Source organism: Cotesia glomerata, linkage group LG3, assembly GCF_020080835.1.
Source record: "Cotesia glomerata isolate CgM1 linkage group LG3, MPM_Cglom_v2.3, whole genome shotgun sequence".
Taxonomy (NCBI): domain Eukaryota; kingdom Metazoa; phylum Arthropoda; class Insecta; order Hymenoptera; family Braconidae; genus Cotesia; species Cotesia glomerata.
Genome location: NC_058160.1, coordinates 12,475,269 through 12,494,427, shown reverse-complemented (window position 1 = coordinate 12,494,427; position 19,159 = coordinate 12,475,269). Strand labels below are relative to the sequence as shown.

At 35.4% G+C, this 19,159-nt stretch overlaps 1 protein-coding gene across 1 annotated transcript; it reads left to right on the top strand.

Moving 5' to 3' along the window:
* On the top strand, positions 1-12,224 carry LOC123261336. Its single transcript, XM_044722924.1, has 9 exons — positions 1-22; positions 534-644; positions 692-945; positions 9,128-9,383; positions 9,468-9,760; positions 9,802-10,297; positions 10,367-10,431; positions 10,546-11,875; positions 12,064-12,224. The coding sequence occupies exons 1-9, from the start codon at positions 1-3 to the stop codon at positions 12,222-12,224; spliced, it is 2,988 nt and encodes a 995-aa protein (XP_044578859.1).
* Positions 12,225-19,159: the final 6,935 nt, after the last annotated feature.

Below are 19,159 nucleotides of genomic sequence, written 5' to 3'. Positions count from 1 at the left end.
ATGTATCATAGATATGATAATGGTAAGTGCGCAGGCGCTAGAAAAAAAAATGGCGGAGTCACCGTGGGCATAATCCAAATTTCATTCGAGTATAATTCAATTTACACGAAATTATTTTTCACATTATATCCCGTGAAGTCTTGCGAGATATAACCAGAAAAATTAATCGGTTAAATCGGAAACTTCACTGAGTACAGTCCAAAAATAATTTAGTATACTTTGAAGGATAGCTTAACTGGTAGAGCCTTTGGCGCGTAACCAAATGATCCGGGTTCGAGTCCCGGTCTGGGCTGTCTGAATTATTTTTTCGGTTACCGAAAAATTCCTACTAAGTAAGGTCCCTCCTCCCCCCTTTATCCTTTATTTCCCCAGTTCCCAAATTTGTCTTTAATGACAAATTTAGCTATAAATTATGGCTATTAAGTTAATATCCTTTGAAGGATATTGACTATAGTTTGAAATTTTTTTCACTACAAATACCACGGAGTATACTATACGAGGATGTACAGTGAGTTATTGTTCTTTCCGTGCAGTGGCCCAATCTGCTATAGCCCAAAACCAGCCAAGCAATGGTGGCTCCAAGAAACCGAGGAGGAAGAAGACAAGAACTAAGGCTGTGCTAGTCAACCAGCTAAGGGGCGAACGTACGCCGATCTCCTCAAAAAAATCAAGGACAAGGTTAACCCGACAGAGACTGAAGTAGACATAAAGTCTATTAAACAAACGAAGCGTGAGGGCGTTCTTCTAGAAATAGGTCGCAAGACTGAAGACACTGCTGCTTTCACGGCTGCGATAAAAACAGCAACTGCTAATATCGGTACAGTCAGAACGCTCACACCAAAAACAACGATCGAGATACTTGACTTGGATGGAATCTCTACTGAGAGCGACATCCATGAAGCACTCAAACGTGAATTCACTGACATCAGCCTGGAGATCAAACGGGTAAATTTGACAAAACCCACACCACGAGGCAATCGGGCAGCCTTCTGCGAGATAGACGAAGCCAGTGTGATTAAGGCCCTTGACAGGGCCCGTATAAAGATCGGTTGGGTTGATTGCCGTATACGCCAAGTTGCAAAAGTAACATGCTGCTTTTTATGTCTCGGGTTTGGAAACTAAATACGGTAGTGTGAGGGACCAGACAGAAGCAGGTGCTGCTACAAATGTGGCGGAGAGAACCACAAGGCCGTAAACTGCACGGAAAAGCCAAGTTGTTTCCTTTGTACGCCGGACAAAGATGCCTAAGATGGTTTATGCCATATTTCTGGCACCGGAGCTTGCAAAGCATTCCGCACAGCACTTGCCGGAGCCACGAGAGGGCAGAAATGACGCGCATACTCTAAGGCAACCTGAATAGGTGCGCTTTGGAGCAAAACCTGCTGCGCCAGTGCGTCTTTGAAGATAAAATCGACGTCTGCTTTATCTGCGAGCAGCATCTAAACATCGAAGGTAAAACATGGTTCGCTGATAAGTCCGGCACGGCAGCTATCTGGATAGTAAACTAGAAGAAGATCACTGTCAACAATGTTATGTCCAAGGGCGTTTAAGTGGTAGCGTAAACGGTGGAGGTTTGGACTAACGATTTAAAGAATACGCAACGGAGGTTTTAATTCCGTTGTTTAATTATTTATGTGGGACGTTTTCGACGGACGAATTTACCACGCCTTCGTTAGAGACTGATTACGGATTTTATTTAGAATAGATGTACTTACTCTTTGCAGGGTTTTAGTTACTACCGGATCCGTGATTCCGGGGCTGCTGTTAGCGCCTTTTCCTGGATTGGGCCCTCTGATTGGTCCTTGCAGCGGATGGAGTTGGATGGATTTGGGCTGCTTACTTTAAGGGCTTCTTATTTTACGAAATGAATTGACTCGAACAAAATTTCACTTCTTTTGATATTTATTTTTATAAACACTAAAATTTTTACACTTTAACAAATTTTATTTAATCGAAATTTATATTAATGAATTTTATTAATTTGATTGAGCCAACGTCCTCCAGTTCCCCGTAGGGTAAAGTGCGCAAAACTAGCTTCTAAGAAATTTTGAATAAACTTAATGACCGGATTCTCGCCTAAGTGCAGAGCAAATTAGAACTTTGAGATTCCGGTTCTCTATGATTTATTTACTGGTCGAATTCTCGCCTAAGTGCAGAGCAAATTAAAACTTTGAGAATACGACTCTCTAAGATTAAAACTAATACGTGGCCTGCCGGTTAAACCGCGTCCAAACTCCCTTTAAGTGCAGTGCAAATTAAAGCAAAGGACTCTACAAGGCACGGGCCCGTCAACTAAACGCGGAAGTCGAATTAATTAACAAAGACGAGGCGTTTGCTGTTGATCGCCTTTTTAAATGCTCGCGGTGCTGAGGTTGCAGAAGTCCCCGATAGTTAACCAGCAGTCACGTAGCTTATATTTTATTGTGGTTTTCGCGCATGGAGAAGTCTTCCATCTGCGCGGGTGATTTAAATTTAAAGAAAGAAAAAAAAAATGAAGGTGGACATAACAACAACAACGGAAGCGGAGCAGGCTTCGTCTGGATCGAGATCCCTACAACCTACCTGATGAGCGTCTACCTTTCACCCAACGAAGGCATTAGTGTCTTTCGCCAGAAGTTGACAAATATAGAAGATACCATCGGCAAGCTCGACGGCGAAGTCATCGTAGCTGGTGATTTCAACGCCAAATCGACTGTGTTACAGGTCTACTCATAAAATCTCTACTCACAGCTATCAACGACATCTACACTCAATTACATTTTTATTCGAAATCATATTCATTCAGTCACAACTTTATTCAATCAAATCTTTACTCTGATTCAACTTTACTCTGATTCAACTTCACTCTGATTCAACTTTACTCTGATTCAACTTTACTCAATATTACTTGCTTTCAGGTAGAACTTTAATCAGTTACAACCTTACTCAAATTCAACAGTAGTCAATTACAATTTTGCTCAGTTCCAATTGTATTCATTTTCAACTCTATTCACTGAATTTTTAACTCAGTTACATCTCTATTCACAAAGAATTTATTCATTTACATTTTTAATCATTTACAACTGTACTCAAGTTCATCTCTACTCACAAATTTATGGTTAATTGATAAAGTAAAAATTCGTGAGTATTTTACTTAGTGGGATGTTGCAGCATCCCTAGTTGCAGGGATGGCCTTTAGGATCTACCGTTTTCCTAATTTTTTTTTTTGGGCCGGTGTAATTTACATTTTCCAGGTGGTTGTTACGGTGTAGTCTTCACTTAACATTTTTTTTTATGTACCTATAAATTTTATTATCCTTATTTTTTAAAGGAAAAAATAAAATTTACAAGAACCTCTAGTAATGAGAAAACGCATTAAGTGTCTCGTCCGGTTACGCAAAAAAATTTCCTGTCATTAGCCGGCTCCAAATACTTTGAGGGATTAAAACCCTAAATGTTAAAGGCGTTTTTGACGTCTAGCGTGAGGAGAAGACATACTTTACGAGCTTTGAGGCTACCAGACCATGCTTGTTTTACTGTCTTTATGACTCTCTCGATTGCTCCGACTGTTGAACGACCTTTCCAGAAGCCATGTTGGTTGGTGGCAAAGCCTCCGGCACGGTCGATGTCGTTACGAAGTCTTCCTTGTATGAGTTTCTCGAGCAGTTTTTCAGCAATGTCAAGCATGCAAAGTGGTCTAAACGACGAAGGTGTTACGGGAGTTCCCTTACCTTTGTCTAAGAGAACTAATCTCTGCCGCTTCCAGATCGCGGAAATGTGCCAGTTGCCAAGCATGCATTGTAAGTGTTCAGGAGTATGTCTGGGTATTCCAGGACTACGATCCTGATCACCGACTTCGGAATGCCATCAGAGCCAGGTGCCTTTCCCGTCTTGAGAAACTTTGCCGCGTCTTGCAGCTCTTTAGTTGTAAAAGGTGTTGATTTGCCATCTTTTCCGTAATGTCTTTTTCTCCGCGGTGGGTGTTTAGGAAACAGCTCCGCTACAATGCTGTCCATAAAGGCAGGAGACTTCGGCGCTTCTGGTGAAGCCTTTCCAAGTCGTTTGGTGACAATTTGGTAGGCTTTACCCCAGATGTCCTTGTTGAGATCATTACAGATCTCTTTCCATAAAATCGCTTTTCTTGCTTTGATGGCTCGGTTTAGCGTCTTTTTGGCCTGCTTGTACTCTTTTGAATATAAGTCCTGGCTTGGAGAACGTTTCGCGGCTCTCGTTACGCGGCGACATAGCTGATGGCATACTTTGCGAAGCTCTGCTATGTCTGTTGGCCACCAGTACGCCGGCCTGTGGAAACTTTAGTTTTTTAGCCGCGGCATAGAGGCGTCACATGCGGCAGCAATCTCCTTCATCGTATTTAGCACTGCCTTTTCCGTCTCGTTGCAGGTATCCGGTGTCGGGTTGTTCTGAAGGATAGACCAGCTCCGTGCAAGTGAAGCTCGCAGTACCTCTGGATCAAGCCTCCTGGCATTCCACTTCCGCTTCTGAAGAACTCGTTGTGGAGCCGGAATAGGTACCAGTCCAACTCTGAATGTCACGTACTGGTGATCACTGCCACTGTATTCTTCGGATACTGTCCAGTCTTCAATCATGTTGGCATCCTTGGAGTTGCCAGCGAAATGTCTAGAATAGATTTCTTATGTCCAAGGGCGTTTTTAGAGCGGTAGCGTAAATGGTGGAGGTTTGTACTAACAGTTTAAAGAATACGCAACGGAGTTTTTAATTCCGTTGTTTTAATTGTTTATGCGGGAAGTTTTCGACAGACGAATTTACCACGCCTTCGTTTGAGACTGAGCACGGATTTTTATTGAGTATAGATGTACTTACTGCTTGCAGGATTATTGCTTATTACCGGATTCGTGATTCCGGGGCTGCTGTTAGCGCATTTTCCTTGAATGGGCCCTCTGGTTGGTCTTTGCAGCAGATGGAAGTGGATGGATTTGAGCTGCTTATTTTAAGGGCTTTTTATTTTTATGAAATGAACTTATTCGAAACGGATTTTACTTCTTTTTAAGATTTATTTTATAAACACCAAAACTTTTACACTTTCACAAATTTTATTTAATCGAAATTTATATAAATGAATTTTATTTTAATTTGAGCTAACGTCCTCCAGTCCCCCGTAGGGTAAAGTGCGCAAATTTAGCTTTTGAAAGATTTTAAGTTACTTACTGACCGAACTCTCGCCTAAGTGCAGGGCAAATTAGAACTTTGAGATTCCGGTTCTCTAAATTTTTCTTACTGGCCGAATTCTCGCCTAAGTGCAGGGCAAATTAGAACTTTGAGATTTCGACTCTCTATGATTGTATTTAATAACTAATACGTGGCCTGCCGGTAAAACCACGTCCAAACTTCCTCTAAGTGCAGTGCAAATTAAAGCAAAGGACTCTACAAGGCATGGGCTCGTCAAGTTAAACGCGGAAGTCGAATTAACTAACAAAGACGAGGATTTAGCTGTTGATTGCCTTCTTAAAAACTCGCGGTGCTGAGTTTGCAGAAGTTCCCGCTAGTTAACCAGCAGTCGCGTAGCTTATATTTTATGGTGGCTTTCGCGCATGGAGAAGTCTTCCATCTGCAAGGGTGATTTAAATTTAAACCCTAGCGGATCGCTATCTACTAAGTATACACCAATTATACACGGTGTATACGCGGCGTTTATACACTGAGTATACATCAAGTTTACACCAAAAATTTTTTCTAAGTCCCATTTTCATAAAAATTTCTAAGTGTTGGAAGCAAAGTCAAAAATTTTTTAAGTGTGACTGAAAAAGTATTTTTTTACGACCAAAAAAAGTGTCTGGAACGATCAATTTCAAAATCTCATCAGCTCTCAAACTTGAAAAACACCATCGATTGCTGCAAACCTTATTATTATAAAAGTAAAATAAATTAATAATTATTATTTTTTAGTTTCAGGATTATTTAAGGAAACATTTAAGAAAGAAACAGCACTACGGACAGTTGCTAGATTAAATATATAATGATCGATAAAATTGTAAAAGTTGTCCAAACTTGGTGAATAACGTAAATCAAACACATAGAATAGTTTGTACAACGTGGAAAAAATAGTTGCAGGTTTGCAATCTTTTGCAAACCAATTAAATGTCCATCTAATTGTACAAAATATCTATCCTCCTGAACGTTCATCACAATCATAAATGGTTGAACATTCGTGGTCGCTTTGATATTAAAATCATCAACATAATTTTGCATGTTGGTCCCTTCTTACACACAAAACATTTATATAATCATTTATTATTATTTGTTTCGTCTAAGAAATCTAGATGAACACATGCAGCGAAAATATTAAATAATTCAAACTTACAGAAATTATGTGTAGCAAAGAAGGATTAGGAAATGTAGTTACATTTTTTACTTCATCATTGGTATCTTCTATTGGTGAGTTTGATACATCAAGTTGGTTCTAAAAACAAAAATTCAAGGTATTAGAAGGTGTAGTGTATTTAAGATAAACTTTATATGCCATACCATAAGTACTAACTTTAGTTAAGTAAAATTTTTAAGAAAAAAGTAAAAATTTACCTTCAAGAATTAGTTTCTTCATCCTTCAAGAATTTAGTTTCTTCATCCTTGATGGATGGTATTAAAAAATCCAGCAACTTACTAACTGAATATGTTGAGATCTCACTCATCATAAAGGTTAAAGTTGCAATTCAACTTTTTAGTTATATTTTTAGCACCTGAAAAAATAATTTTTCATAGTATTGTTAAGAATGTTACTTTAATTATTCAGTAGAAATTTTTTATTTTACTTACCTATTCAATAGTTTTATTGTTTAATACCTTTGTTATTTGTCATATGTTTTCACAACAGTTAGCATTTATTTCACAGAACATAAATAATATAACCTATACCTAAGCGCATGCGCGCATAGCTGATCGAAGTCCACTGGTTGAATTAGTGACTTCGGAACTCACTGGTTGAATCAGTGAGGAACTTGAAAGTTCACTGATTCACTAGTGAACTTTCTACTCACTGGTTGAATCAGTGAAATGCCACTGATTTCTTTTAAGAGAGTGGGATGAATGCCGCAAACCGCATAAAAAAGGTTAGTTTGTTCCGGAGATATCACAATTCAAAATTTTCAAAAAACACACTGAGAAAAAAGTATTTTGATAATCACAATACTTGGTATTTTAACAATACCAAGTATTCTGATTATCAAAAAAAATATCCTTAGTAGCAAAATACTTTTTTCTCAGTGCTGTTATGTCCACCCGCAAATTTTTTTTCTCTCTTCTCTTTCTTTAAATTTAAATCGTCCGCGCAGATGGAAGACTTCTCCTTGCGCGAAAGCCACAATAAAATAGAAGCTACGTGACTGCTGTTTGACTAGCGGGGACTTCGCAAACTCAGCAGCGCGAGGTTTTAAAAAGGCGATCAACAGCAAACGCCTCGTCTTTGTTAATTAATTCGACTTCCGCGTTTAGTTGACGGGCCCGTGCCTTGTATAAGTCCCTTATCTTAATTTGCGCTGCACTTAAGACGAGTTCAGACACGGTATAACCGGCAGGCCACGTATTAATTATAAGTATAAATTATAATCATAGAGAGCCGTAATCTCAAAGTTCTAATTTGCTCTGCACTTAGGCGAGAATACGACCAATAAGTAAATTCTAGAGAACCAGATTCTCAAAGTTCTAATTTGCTCTGCACTTAGGCAAGAATTCGGTCAGTAAATAATTAAAATCTCTTAAAAGCTAAATTTGCGCACTTTACCCTACGGGGGACTGGAGGACGTTAGCTTAAATAAAAAAAATTCAAATAAATAAATTACGTTTAATAAAATTTGTGAAAGTGTAAAAGTTTTAGTGTTTATAAAAATAAATATCAAAAGAAGTGAAATTTTGTTCGAGTTAGTTCATTTCATAAAATAAGGAGCCCTTAGAGTAAGCAGCCCAAATCCATCCAATTCCATCCGCTGCAAGGACCAACCAGAGGGCCCATTCAAGGAAAAGGCACTACGACCAGCCCCAGAATTACGGATCCGATCCTAAGAAATAAACCAGCAAGTAGTAAGTACATCTACTCTTTAATAAAATCCGTGCCCAGTCTCAAACGAAGGCGTGGTAAATTCGTACATCGAAAATGTCCCACAAAAATAATTAAAACAACGGAATTAAAACCTCCGTTGCGTATTCTTTAAACTGTTTGTCCAAACCTCCACCGTTTACGCTACCACTCTAAAAACGTTCTTGGACATAACAGTGCAGTGCTCCAAACAATCACCAGATTTTTGAGCTCGAAAATATACACCAGTTCTCTCAAAGAGCTTAAAACTTTTGTTCCGTCGTACGATTAGTTTTATTAGAAAAATTTAAATTAATTAAATAATTTTATATTTTTTTTATTGTATAGTCAAAAATTGTTATTTAAATTAGTAAATAATATAAATAATATATTTTATTTTAAATTCAAACCTGTATTCTCAAGTATTTTATGTTATCTAGAAAAAGGTTCATTCATTTGTTCAACTTTATTTATGAGTGTAAATTTCCCAGCCTATGTATTGCAATAGCAGTCTAGACAATTTTTGCTTTTTTTATATTTTAGTTATTTTCTAGCTTTAGAATAGAAAATGAATTTTAATTGCCAACTAAGTTTAAAAATATTTTGTAAATCTATCGCCCATCCAGGTAAAAACCTTAACATCCGTATTCCCTTTCCTGCTTATTTTTCCAAACTGCATAGCTTGCAATTATCCCGCCTCCAAATTACTTTCTGGTCAACTATTTGTTGCCAAATATTCCTACTCCTAATTTTTCCTGCTTGTAATTGTAACGCCTAGTTCTTACTCTCCTTGTGACAGTTTTTGTATTTTCTCTAAGTTAGGTATGATCGCAAGTACATACGCGACTGTCATATAAAAGCTATTGTTGACATCCCAAATATTTCTAAAGAATTTTCATTCCGAGCCTTTCTAGATTGTTTGCAAAAGCACTTGCGTGCTCTTGCCGCGTTGGAAGAACCTATTGAATCATGGGATTCCATATTAATTGTATTGCTTCGAGAAAAACTTAACTCATCCGCTCGTGAGAGGTGGGAAGACTGCAGTAGTGGCATAGTCCGGCCTACTATTAAAAATTTCATTGATTTTCTCAAAAGATGCAGGTAGAGGGCAGTAGAGCTCAGTTTTCAGCTTCTAAGCCTGCTCAGGAAAAGCATACTTCAAGAGTCAATAATCTTTCGCAGCAAGCATTTGCAGCTTCGACCTATGAAGCTTCCTGCGTATTTTGTAATGAAAATGGTCATCAAGTTTATAGCTGTAACCAGTTTGCAGCCTTAACTCCTTACGCTCGTTTCGAGGCATCAAGGAATGGTGGCTGGTGTACTAATTGCCTGAAAAAAGGACATCGTTCTTCGAAATGTACCTCTCAAGCATGTCGCAACTGCAAATAAAAACATCATACCTTGTTACATTTCGACAAATCAAATAATTCTGCTTCTCAAGCACCCAAAACTCAAGTTTCATCGCATTTTGCAGCAAATTGCACTAATATGCAAGCTCAAACATCTTCTCAAGCCTTATTAGCCATCGCCTTAGTTGATATTGTCAACCATCAAGGCAAAAGTAGAACCTGTCGTATATTTTTAGATGCAGGTTCACAAGCGCATTTCATAACTGAGGAGATTGCTAACTTTTTAAATCTCATTAAAAAACCAGCTAACATATATGTTACTGGAATTAACAATACATCGACTATTGTTAAATTTCTACTCAAGCGACATTGCGATCCAGAGTTAGTAAATATGAAAAATCTGCTGAATTCCTAATCGTTCCTCAGATTAGTCATGCAATGCCAACTATTTCAATTAATCATATAGAGCTTGGCATGCCGAAAAACATAAAATTAGCAGATCCAGAATTCTTCAAGCCTTCGAAAGTTGATGCTCTAATTGGTGTTAAATTATTTTACAAATTGCTTAGTATTGGACAAATTTCTTTGAAAAAATATCCTAATGCTATTTTACAAAAAACTCAACTAGGCTGGATGGTGGCTGGTGAAGTCAGTCTGTCTCCTCAACCTTCCAGAATATCTTGCCATGTATCGATACATTCTGATCCTCCTGATGTAAATTTAACCCGTTTTTGGGAAATTGAAGAGCTTTCCTCTGTTTCAACGCTATCATCGGAAGAGAAGGCTTGTGAGGAGCATTACGCTCTTCATACGAAAAGGCATCCAGACGGAAAATATGAAGCTAGATTGCCATTTAATAGCAAGAAATCCACATTAGGTGAATCATACTCAACCGCATTGAAGCGCTTTTATGCTTTGGAGCGTAAGTTTCAACAAAGGTCTGAAATATAGCGTGATTATATTGAGTTTTTGGATGAGTATTTGTCATTAGGTCACATGTCCCTTGCAGAGAACCAGGATTCCAGAGTCACTGGTTATTTTTTGCCCCATCATGCTGTATTGAAAGAATATAGCATAACAACAAAAACACGTGTCGTTTTTTGATGGTTCAGTAAAAACGTCCACTGGAATATTCTTAAATGACTCCTTATGGTTGGTCCTAAATTACAGGATGACTTATTTATTATTCTAATACGTTTTCGATTTCATATCATTGTTTTTACGGATGATGCTGAAAAAATGTATCGACAGGTTATTGTTAACTCGGAAGATGCTCAATATCAAAAAATACTTTTTCGTCGAGAAACTTCCGAGCCTATTCGTACTTATGTACTTAATACAGCTACTTATGGCACAGCCCCAGCTTCTTATTTAGCTATCAAAACATTACTTCGATTAGCTGATGACGAGGAGGAACACTTTCCGTTAGCAGCTAAAATATTGCACAGAGATTTTTATGTGGATGATTGTCTGTCTGGTGCAAAAACTGTTGCCGAAGCAATCGCTCTGCGCGATCAGCTCATTGCTATGTTAAAAAAGGGTGGATTCAATTTAAGAAAATGGGCATCTAATCACCTTGCGCTACTTATCAAGGATCAAGAGCATCCGGAAAGCTCGCACATGTCGTTAGATCCTGATTCAGCCACGAAAACGTTAGGCATTCGTAGGCATGCTCGTGACGATTATTTCTTCTATGTCGTAAATGTTTCTAATCAGAGTAATATTACTAAAAGAACCATCTTGTCTCAAATTGCAAAGCTTTTCGATCCTATTGGGCTCCTAGGTCCCATTATAGTACACGCTAAAATTATCATGCAGCTTTTGTGGAAAATTGGTGCTGCATGGGATGAATCTATTCCCATCGAAATTCATTCCTCTTGGTCTAATTTCCGAAGCCAGCTTCCACTCATAGAAAAATTGTGCTTTCCTCGTGCAATTACTTTACCTGACGTAATAAAATCACAACTGCATGGATTTTGTGATGCTAGTGAAAAGGCTTATGGTGCGTGCCTATATTTGCGCTCAATTGACTCTAAAGGGCAGGTGTGTATTCGTTTGATATCCTCCAAATCACGCGTTGCCCCAGTCAAACCTCTCACACTGCCGAGGCTAGAACTCTGTGCTGCATTATTACTTGCTCGACTTTATTATGCTGTGAAACCAGCTATTCTCTCGGATGCATATGAGTCATATTTGTGGTCAGGTTCTACTATCGTGTTGCACTGGATAAATACTCAAGCTCATCGCCTAAAAACTTTTGTATCAAACCGTATATCAGAGATACAGACCCTCACATTTTCTTGTCACTGGCGGCATGTTTCATCTCAAGACAATCCCGCCGATCTTATATCGCGTGGTCAACTTCCATCAGACTTTGTTGAAGCTTCCATTTGGTTTGATGGACCTTTATGGTTAGCCAAGGATATTTCTTTATGGCCCAATGGAGTTCTGACTCCAATAGTTATTCCCGAGTTGAAACCTATAACTCCAAATACATGTTGTATGAAAATTGAAATCAAAGATTTCAATCTCCTCGAAAGATATGAGTCTTTCAATAAACTTCAGCCAATTGTCGCATATATATTACGTTTCATTTGCAATTGCAAATTATCCAAAATCAAGCGATTTCTCCGATATCCTCTGATCCTCACGACCTACTACCTTTAACTCCTGCCCATTTCCTTATAGGCAGCGCCTTGACGTCATTTCCACAGGTAGACTTCACAGATACACAAGTGAATCGGTTGTCAGCATGGCAACATGCTCAGCAGCTCAAACAGCATTTCTGGAAACGTTGGCACAAAGAGTACCTGCATCAGCTGATGAAATTCTCTGGAATTCAACGGTAATCAACGTCTCTCAAGGTTAGCGACTTAGTGCTTATCTCAGACGAGAACTTACCTCCTCTCAAATGGGCATTGGGAAGAATTACTGCAGTTCACCCCGGAAAGGATGGCATTGTCAGAGTGGTCACCCTTAGGACTAAAACAGGCACATACGATCGTTGCGTCAAGAAGCTTTGTCCACTTCCCATCGATGAAGAGGATGACGACTTCACTCAATCTGCTTGAACTGGATGGTTCAAGGGGGACGGCATGTTCCGTCGTACGATTAGTTTTATTAGAAAAATTTAAATTAATTAAATAATTTTATATTTTTTTTATTGTATAGTCAAAAATTATTATTTAAATTAGTAAATAATATAAATATTATATTTTATTTTAAATTCAAACCCGTATTCTCAAGTATTTTATGTTATCTAGAAAAAGGTTCATTCATTTGTTCAACTTTATTTATGAGTGTAAATTTCCCAGCCTATGTATTGCAATAGCTGTCTAGACAATTTTTGCTTTTTTTATATTTTAGTTATTTTCTAGCTTTTGAATAGAAAATGAATTTTTAATGGTAATTTTTGAGATATTTTGCTAAATAGTTTTTAATCTGCTTATGGTCATAAATTTGATACCTGGGTTATATTACTCTGGGTTTTTACTTTTAGTAAATTTTGTATTTTTAATCTTTTAATTGCCAACTAAGTTTAGAAATATTTTATAAATCTATCGCCCATCCAGGTAAAACCCTTAACATCCGTATTCCCTTTCCTGCTTATTTTTCCAAACTGCATAGCTTGCAATTATCCCACCTCCAAATTACTTCCTGGTCAACTATTCGTTGCCAAATATTCCTACTCCTAATTTTTCCTGCTTGTAATTGTAACGCCTAGTTCTTACTCTCCTTGTAACAATTTTTGTATTTTCTCTAAGTTAGTTATTCTCACATACCTTGTAGCGCACAGTCGCATTTCTTTGCTTTAAAATAAATTAAAGTTAAATTGAACCTCATTGGTTTTTTTCCTTGGCGCAATCTAATTGTATGATTGCCCACATACCTTGTGAATTAAATATTTAATTCACAAACAAACTCAATTAATTATTCGGTATAAAATATAATTATTAATTTTATACGTAACCGCATAAATTTACTCGCAATAAACTAATCGCGAGTCAAAACAACTTTGTAGGGAAGTTTCTAAGGATTTTGAGCTAGAATATAGCGAGATGTTCCAGAGATGGCTGCAAGGTCAACAACCTCTTTTCAGATTTTTTTTCAAATGTTCAGACAAAATTGAAAAAAAAAATTGATCAAAATTCTATGACGGAGGTTGATTTTTTTTTTCTTCAGTAGTAAAATGAAAAATCTCTCGAAAACTTGTTTTTATGCTTTCACTCACTGAATTACGACAAATTTATTAACGATGAATTATAAAAACTTGTCCACTGTAAAAAATTTGCGGAGTGAATGCGAAGTGGATGATTTTCAGTTGATTTAGTCCCCACTGAGTGAATTTTTTTTATTGAATAAAAACAAACAGTTATTACTCGAGTTTATTTGCAAAATTTTATTTTTTATTAACTTTTCGCAGAGAAAATTGAAAATTTTTGAAAATCGGGAAGTTATTGGTTTTACCTCGTTTTTCGAAAATCGAGTTTTCATCAGATCTCGACGTTTCGAGGTTCTAAGAAGCTTCCCCGACGGTTTTTACGATGATGCCTGTATGTCTGTATGTATGAATGTATATGTGCATGTTTTTTTTTAATTTTCCTGAAAATTTTAATTTTTTTGAAAATGTTAATTTTTTTTCAAAATTTGATTTTTTTTAAATTTTAATTTAAAAAAAATAATTTTTCTTCACAACTTTTGTTCTGAGGACTTCAAAAATTTTTTTAGTGTATACTCGGTGTAAACTCTGTGTAGATCGTGCGCATATACACCGTGTAAATTCAGTGTAAACTTGGAGTGTATTTGGTGTATACTCAATATGCACTGGGTATACACCAAATAAACCCCTAATTTACACTGACACTAAGTATATATCGAGTTTACACTAAGTTTACCCGGTGTATATGGATGGGAAGACGTCTATTACCTGTAAACCAATGAGTTAAATTACCGGTAACTTAGATCCCGATTACCTAGATTTCCATAACCCAAAATCCGATTACCCAAATTATTAATGACGTAGAATTCCTATGGGGTAGATTACTGATTACCTAGAATCCCGATTGCATAGAAATTTTATTGGATATAATTCCGATTACACTGAAATCCGATTGCCTATAATTCTGATAACTTACAATCCCTATGGCATAGATTTCTTATACCTTGACAAAAAAAAGTTAATTTGAATAGATGGCGCCATATGTAACACAACTTTCATTTCATGTTAAAATTTAAGATTGTTTTTATAGAGCGACAATATAAAGTCGTCCCAGCCAGTAAGTCGCGTCGGGTACTTTCGGGTTTTTTCCCCCACTTCCTCAATTTTGCCCCCTCTTAGTAAACCATGCGGGATTTTATTACCAACGTCTGTAGTCACGGCGGATCTGATGATAAAGAGCAAGAAGAGTTATTCTTCTAGGTAACAGTCGGTAATATGTTATTCCGATAATTATTCGAACAAGAACGCAGGAGATCATTTTATTTAATTTATATATTATTTTATTTAATATTTGTATTCACTAGCACCTGATAAATATTATTGTGATAAATAATCAACTTTATTTAATTATTTTGACCACTTGTGACTCCGTCGTCCCCTTTCGAATTCGCTGGAAGTTTTTTTTATTCTTTTCTACCCTATAAAAGACTTTTTAAAATTTTTTTTTATTAAATCAAAGAAAAACTTTAATTTTTTTTTAATAGCTATAAATTTTTTAATATTAGACTTAATGGGGCGTTTTTTTTCATTTTTTTCAAATGCAATTTATTAAATACATTACATCAAAATTATTTTAACTTTCTTTCAATATTATTTATATTATTTTTAAACAGTTTAAAAAAAATTATAATTATCAGATATTTACTTATTTCAATACAAATTTTTAAATTTCATATTTAGAATTAATATAAAATCCGAACAAAAACAGTTTCACTGTAAAAAATTGCGCCAAGGCCACGTTCATAAAACTCATCTCAATAACATTTGCACTTTACAAAAAAAATTAGGCTCGTTTTAATAATTTTCATTCTCTACAAAAAGATGTGAAATACAAAAAAATACCAAGAAACCGTCATAATGTTGAAAAAATTGAAAAAAAATTTGTTGAAAATTAAAAAATAAAAAAAAAATTTTTTTATCGTACTTGGCGCGCGTCATTGAGTACCCCAAATTTTTTCGGAAGAATTTCAACTCAAGAAAAAACGATTTCGCTTGTATATATATAATCATACTAGACGACCCGGTGAACTTCGTATCATCTACATATATTTGTGAAAAGTATAGTCAAAACTTGATACAAAATTTTTATTTACATTAAATGCAACATATTTATACACTTAATTAATTTTAAAGTTTTCCGATGGACTACATTTTTTATCTTTTCTTGCAGTACGTAAATATATAAAGATGGTGGTTTCCCGACTCATGAACAGTCGTCAGGTCGTCTTCTCCTTGGTATTTTGAAACAATAACAATAAAAAATTTCTTGCGCACTGACAATCTGATGATAGATTTTATTCATTGGCTTGAAATTAATTTATTTCTTTTAACAACTAACTGACACTTTTTTTTATTTCTGAAAACAAAACAGACCAAAAAGATCGGACCTCACTTCACAGCTAGGAACGGACCCAAAGAGATCGGACCTCATTACTCAGCTCAGAACATTGTGTATTGGAAAACTAAATTGTCGTTTTTAGTATTTTCTGTTGTTTATTATTTATGTTTTTCACCGTTTAAACTTCCCTGAACTTCCAAAATTTCCTGTTTCTCTTGAGATTTTATCAAATTTTATATCTGTAGGAACTGATATTTGAAGAATATGAATTTTTTGACAATTAATACCCCCGCACTCTTATGTGAGGGAGGAATTTCATAAGATCCTATTCGAGATGATTTCTACATTATAAATAAAAGATTCTTACAAAACTTCGAGTCTATAGAAACTATTGTTTGGAAATGATAGTTTTTCATTGCTGACGTCCCCGCAATCCTTTTTGGGGTTAGAATTTGATAAAATCCATTCTTAGCTGAACTTAAAACTATACACAAAGATTCCTACCAAATTTAGAGTCTGTAGAAAGTTACAGTTTGGAGATAGAAATTTAACATTCTAACACCCACCCCCGCAATCTTTATTAGGGTGGGTTGCTGTAAATCCGTTCTTAAAACATTTCCGCACCACATATGGAAGACTCCAACTAAATTTGCCGTCTGTGGAATCTATAATTTTAAAAATTAAAAATTTTCATTGTTAATATCTGCCCCGCAACCCCCTGTGGAGTGAGCTATCGTGAAATTCGTCCATAGATTATTTCTATATCCCTTACAGAAGATTCCTACCAAATTTGGGGTCTATAGGATCCATAGTTTAAAAACGGGAATTATTCATTGTTAACGCCCCCGCAATTCCCTTTGGGGGAGGATTTTTTTTGAAAAATTATTATGACATACAAACCTTCTCCTGAAAATTCTGAAGACAACAAAAAAAATTAGCCCAATCGGTCCAGCCGTTCTCAAGTGATGCGTGGACATACATGCGGCATTTTATTTTTATTCATATAGATTATATATTTATATAGATTTTCATTAGTCAAGGATACTGAACGCATTGAAAACATTGCTTAGTGTATTAGTTATCAGTTTTAGTGAAAAAACTCGTTTTTAAAATTTTTTTTAAATCTTTAGTGAAAACAACTGTCAATATGGTGGTGTGTTCAAGAAATCTGAAATTATATAAAATTTTTGGATTCATTTTTTTCAGCTTCGTCATTAATCTTTAATGAAGAACCTTATGCAATATTAAAGTTTGATATTGCTTCGTTTAATTGTGATTAACACATTTTGATTGGCACTCACACCGCATTGTCCCAATTTAGTCGGCCATATGTTTTATTTTTTAGTAAACACAATTCTCACAATGCAACCGACCCAACGTATGCATGCGTATCGACTTATATGTAGTTTGCATAACTGCGTATGACATGTCAATTTTACCTAACTTTTGTAAAACTTATTATGAAATAACATAGGTTGACTTACTTATAAATTTCTCAGCATTAAAAGGATGTTTATTTATCCTGAAAAAATTTGGGGTACTCAATGACGCGCGCCAAGTACGATAAAAAAATTTTTTTTTTATTTTTTAATTTTCAACAAATTTTTTTTCAATTTTTTCAACATTATGACGGTTTCTTGGTATTTTTTTGTATTTCACATCTTTTTGTAGAGAATGAAAATTATTAAAACGAGCCTAATTTTTTTTGTAAAGTGCAAATGTTATTGAGATGAGTTTTATGAACGTGGACTTGGCGCAATTTTTTACAGTGAAACTGTTTTTGTTCGGATTTCAGTATTTTTTGTAATTATAATAAAAATTGACAATTTTAATTTAATACATTTCCGGTGGCAAACTATCCCCTTTAAGCTATAGTTCATGTAAAAGTTATTCTTGCGCCGCCTGGCGTGTGTAATTGCAAGCTGTCAAATATCTTTTTTTCACTGTAGTTTCCCATCTATTATAAGATTAGCATGCATCCTTATATTATTTAGTCTCTGGCCGTCCGCTTTTTACATAAGAAAAAAGTTAAAATCTAAAAATCAGGGTCTAAGCTATAGTATGTGCTGATTATTTTTAATAATAATTTTAAATAGAAATTATAAAGATAATTGATAATAATCAAGTAATACGCGTAATAAAAAGCATGAACTACTATTATAAAATATCATATAGAAAAAAAATCAAAATAAATTTGAAAAAAAATTTGTAACCTCAAAAAACCGTTCTGCTTACGGTATATACACACTCGGTAGTCTGGCTTGAGAACGGAACTTGGCGCCAGACTCTATCGAGTCTGTTGATTTTTTCATTTTTCTATTTTATATCTTTTTGTAAAGAAAAAAAAAAATTTTTTTTTCCTTAATAGTCTTATGAACGTGGACTTGGCGCGATTTTTAGTAGATTTCATAGAAATCTAACTATTGCATTTGTCCTCATGACGCAACTTTTGAAAAATTTCGGTATTTTCTGACTTAGTTCGTCAAGCTGGTTCAGAAAATGCCATTAGTTCAAAAGTTTATATATGTATGTATTTATATATATATATATATATATATATATATATATATATATATATATATGCTGCTATATATATATATATATATATATATATATATATATACGATATAACGCAGCTTATCCGGACGATAGCGTCTATAGTTGTTAATGGATCCTTTTCAAACTCAACATACTTCATTTTTAGACAAATACCAAGGCCAAGTTCAAAGATGAGCTTAATCGGTCAAGTAGTTCAGAAATTATATGGTTTCAAAATTTTCAAAATCCTAACAATTTACTTTTTGGCTGATTCTTTCGCGCATAACTTTTGTATGAAATAACCTCTCGAATTTTTGTAAAAATCATTTTAAAGTCCATTAAACAAGCTTCAATTTTCATGTAATTTTATTTACCTAAACTGAAAATAACCTATTCGTCTGTAGGTTTTTAATGGAATTTTTAGTAGATTTCATAGAAATCTAACTATTGCATTTGTCCTCATGACGCAATTTTTGAAAAATTTTGGTATTTTCTGACTTAGTTCGTCAAGCTGGTTCAGAAAATGCCATTAGTTCAAAAGTTTATATATGTATGTTGTGACATGAGAAAATTTTCTAAAATTTGAAATTCCGAGTTTTAAAATTATTAGGTTGGCTAAGCTGAGGAAAAGCAGAGATTCGACGCGCCTGTGTCGCCCAAAGCAGCCTCCTAATCAGAATGACAAGCTC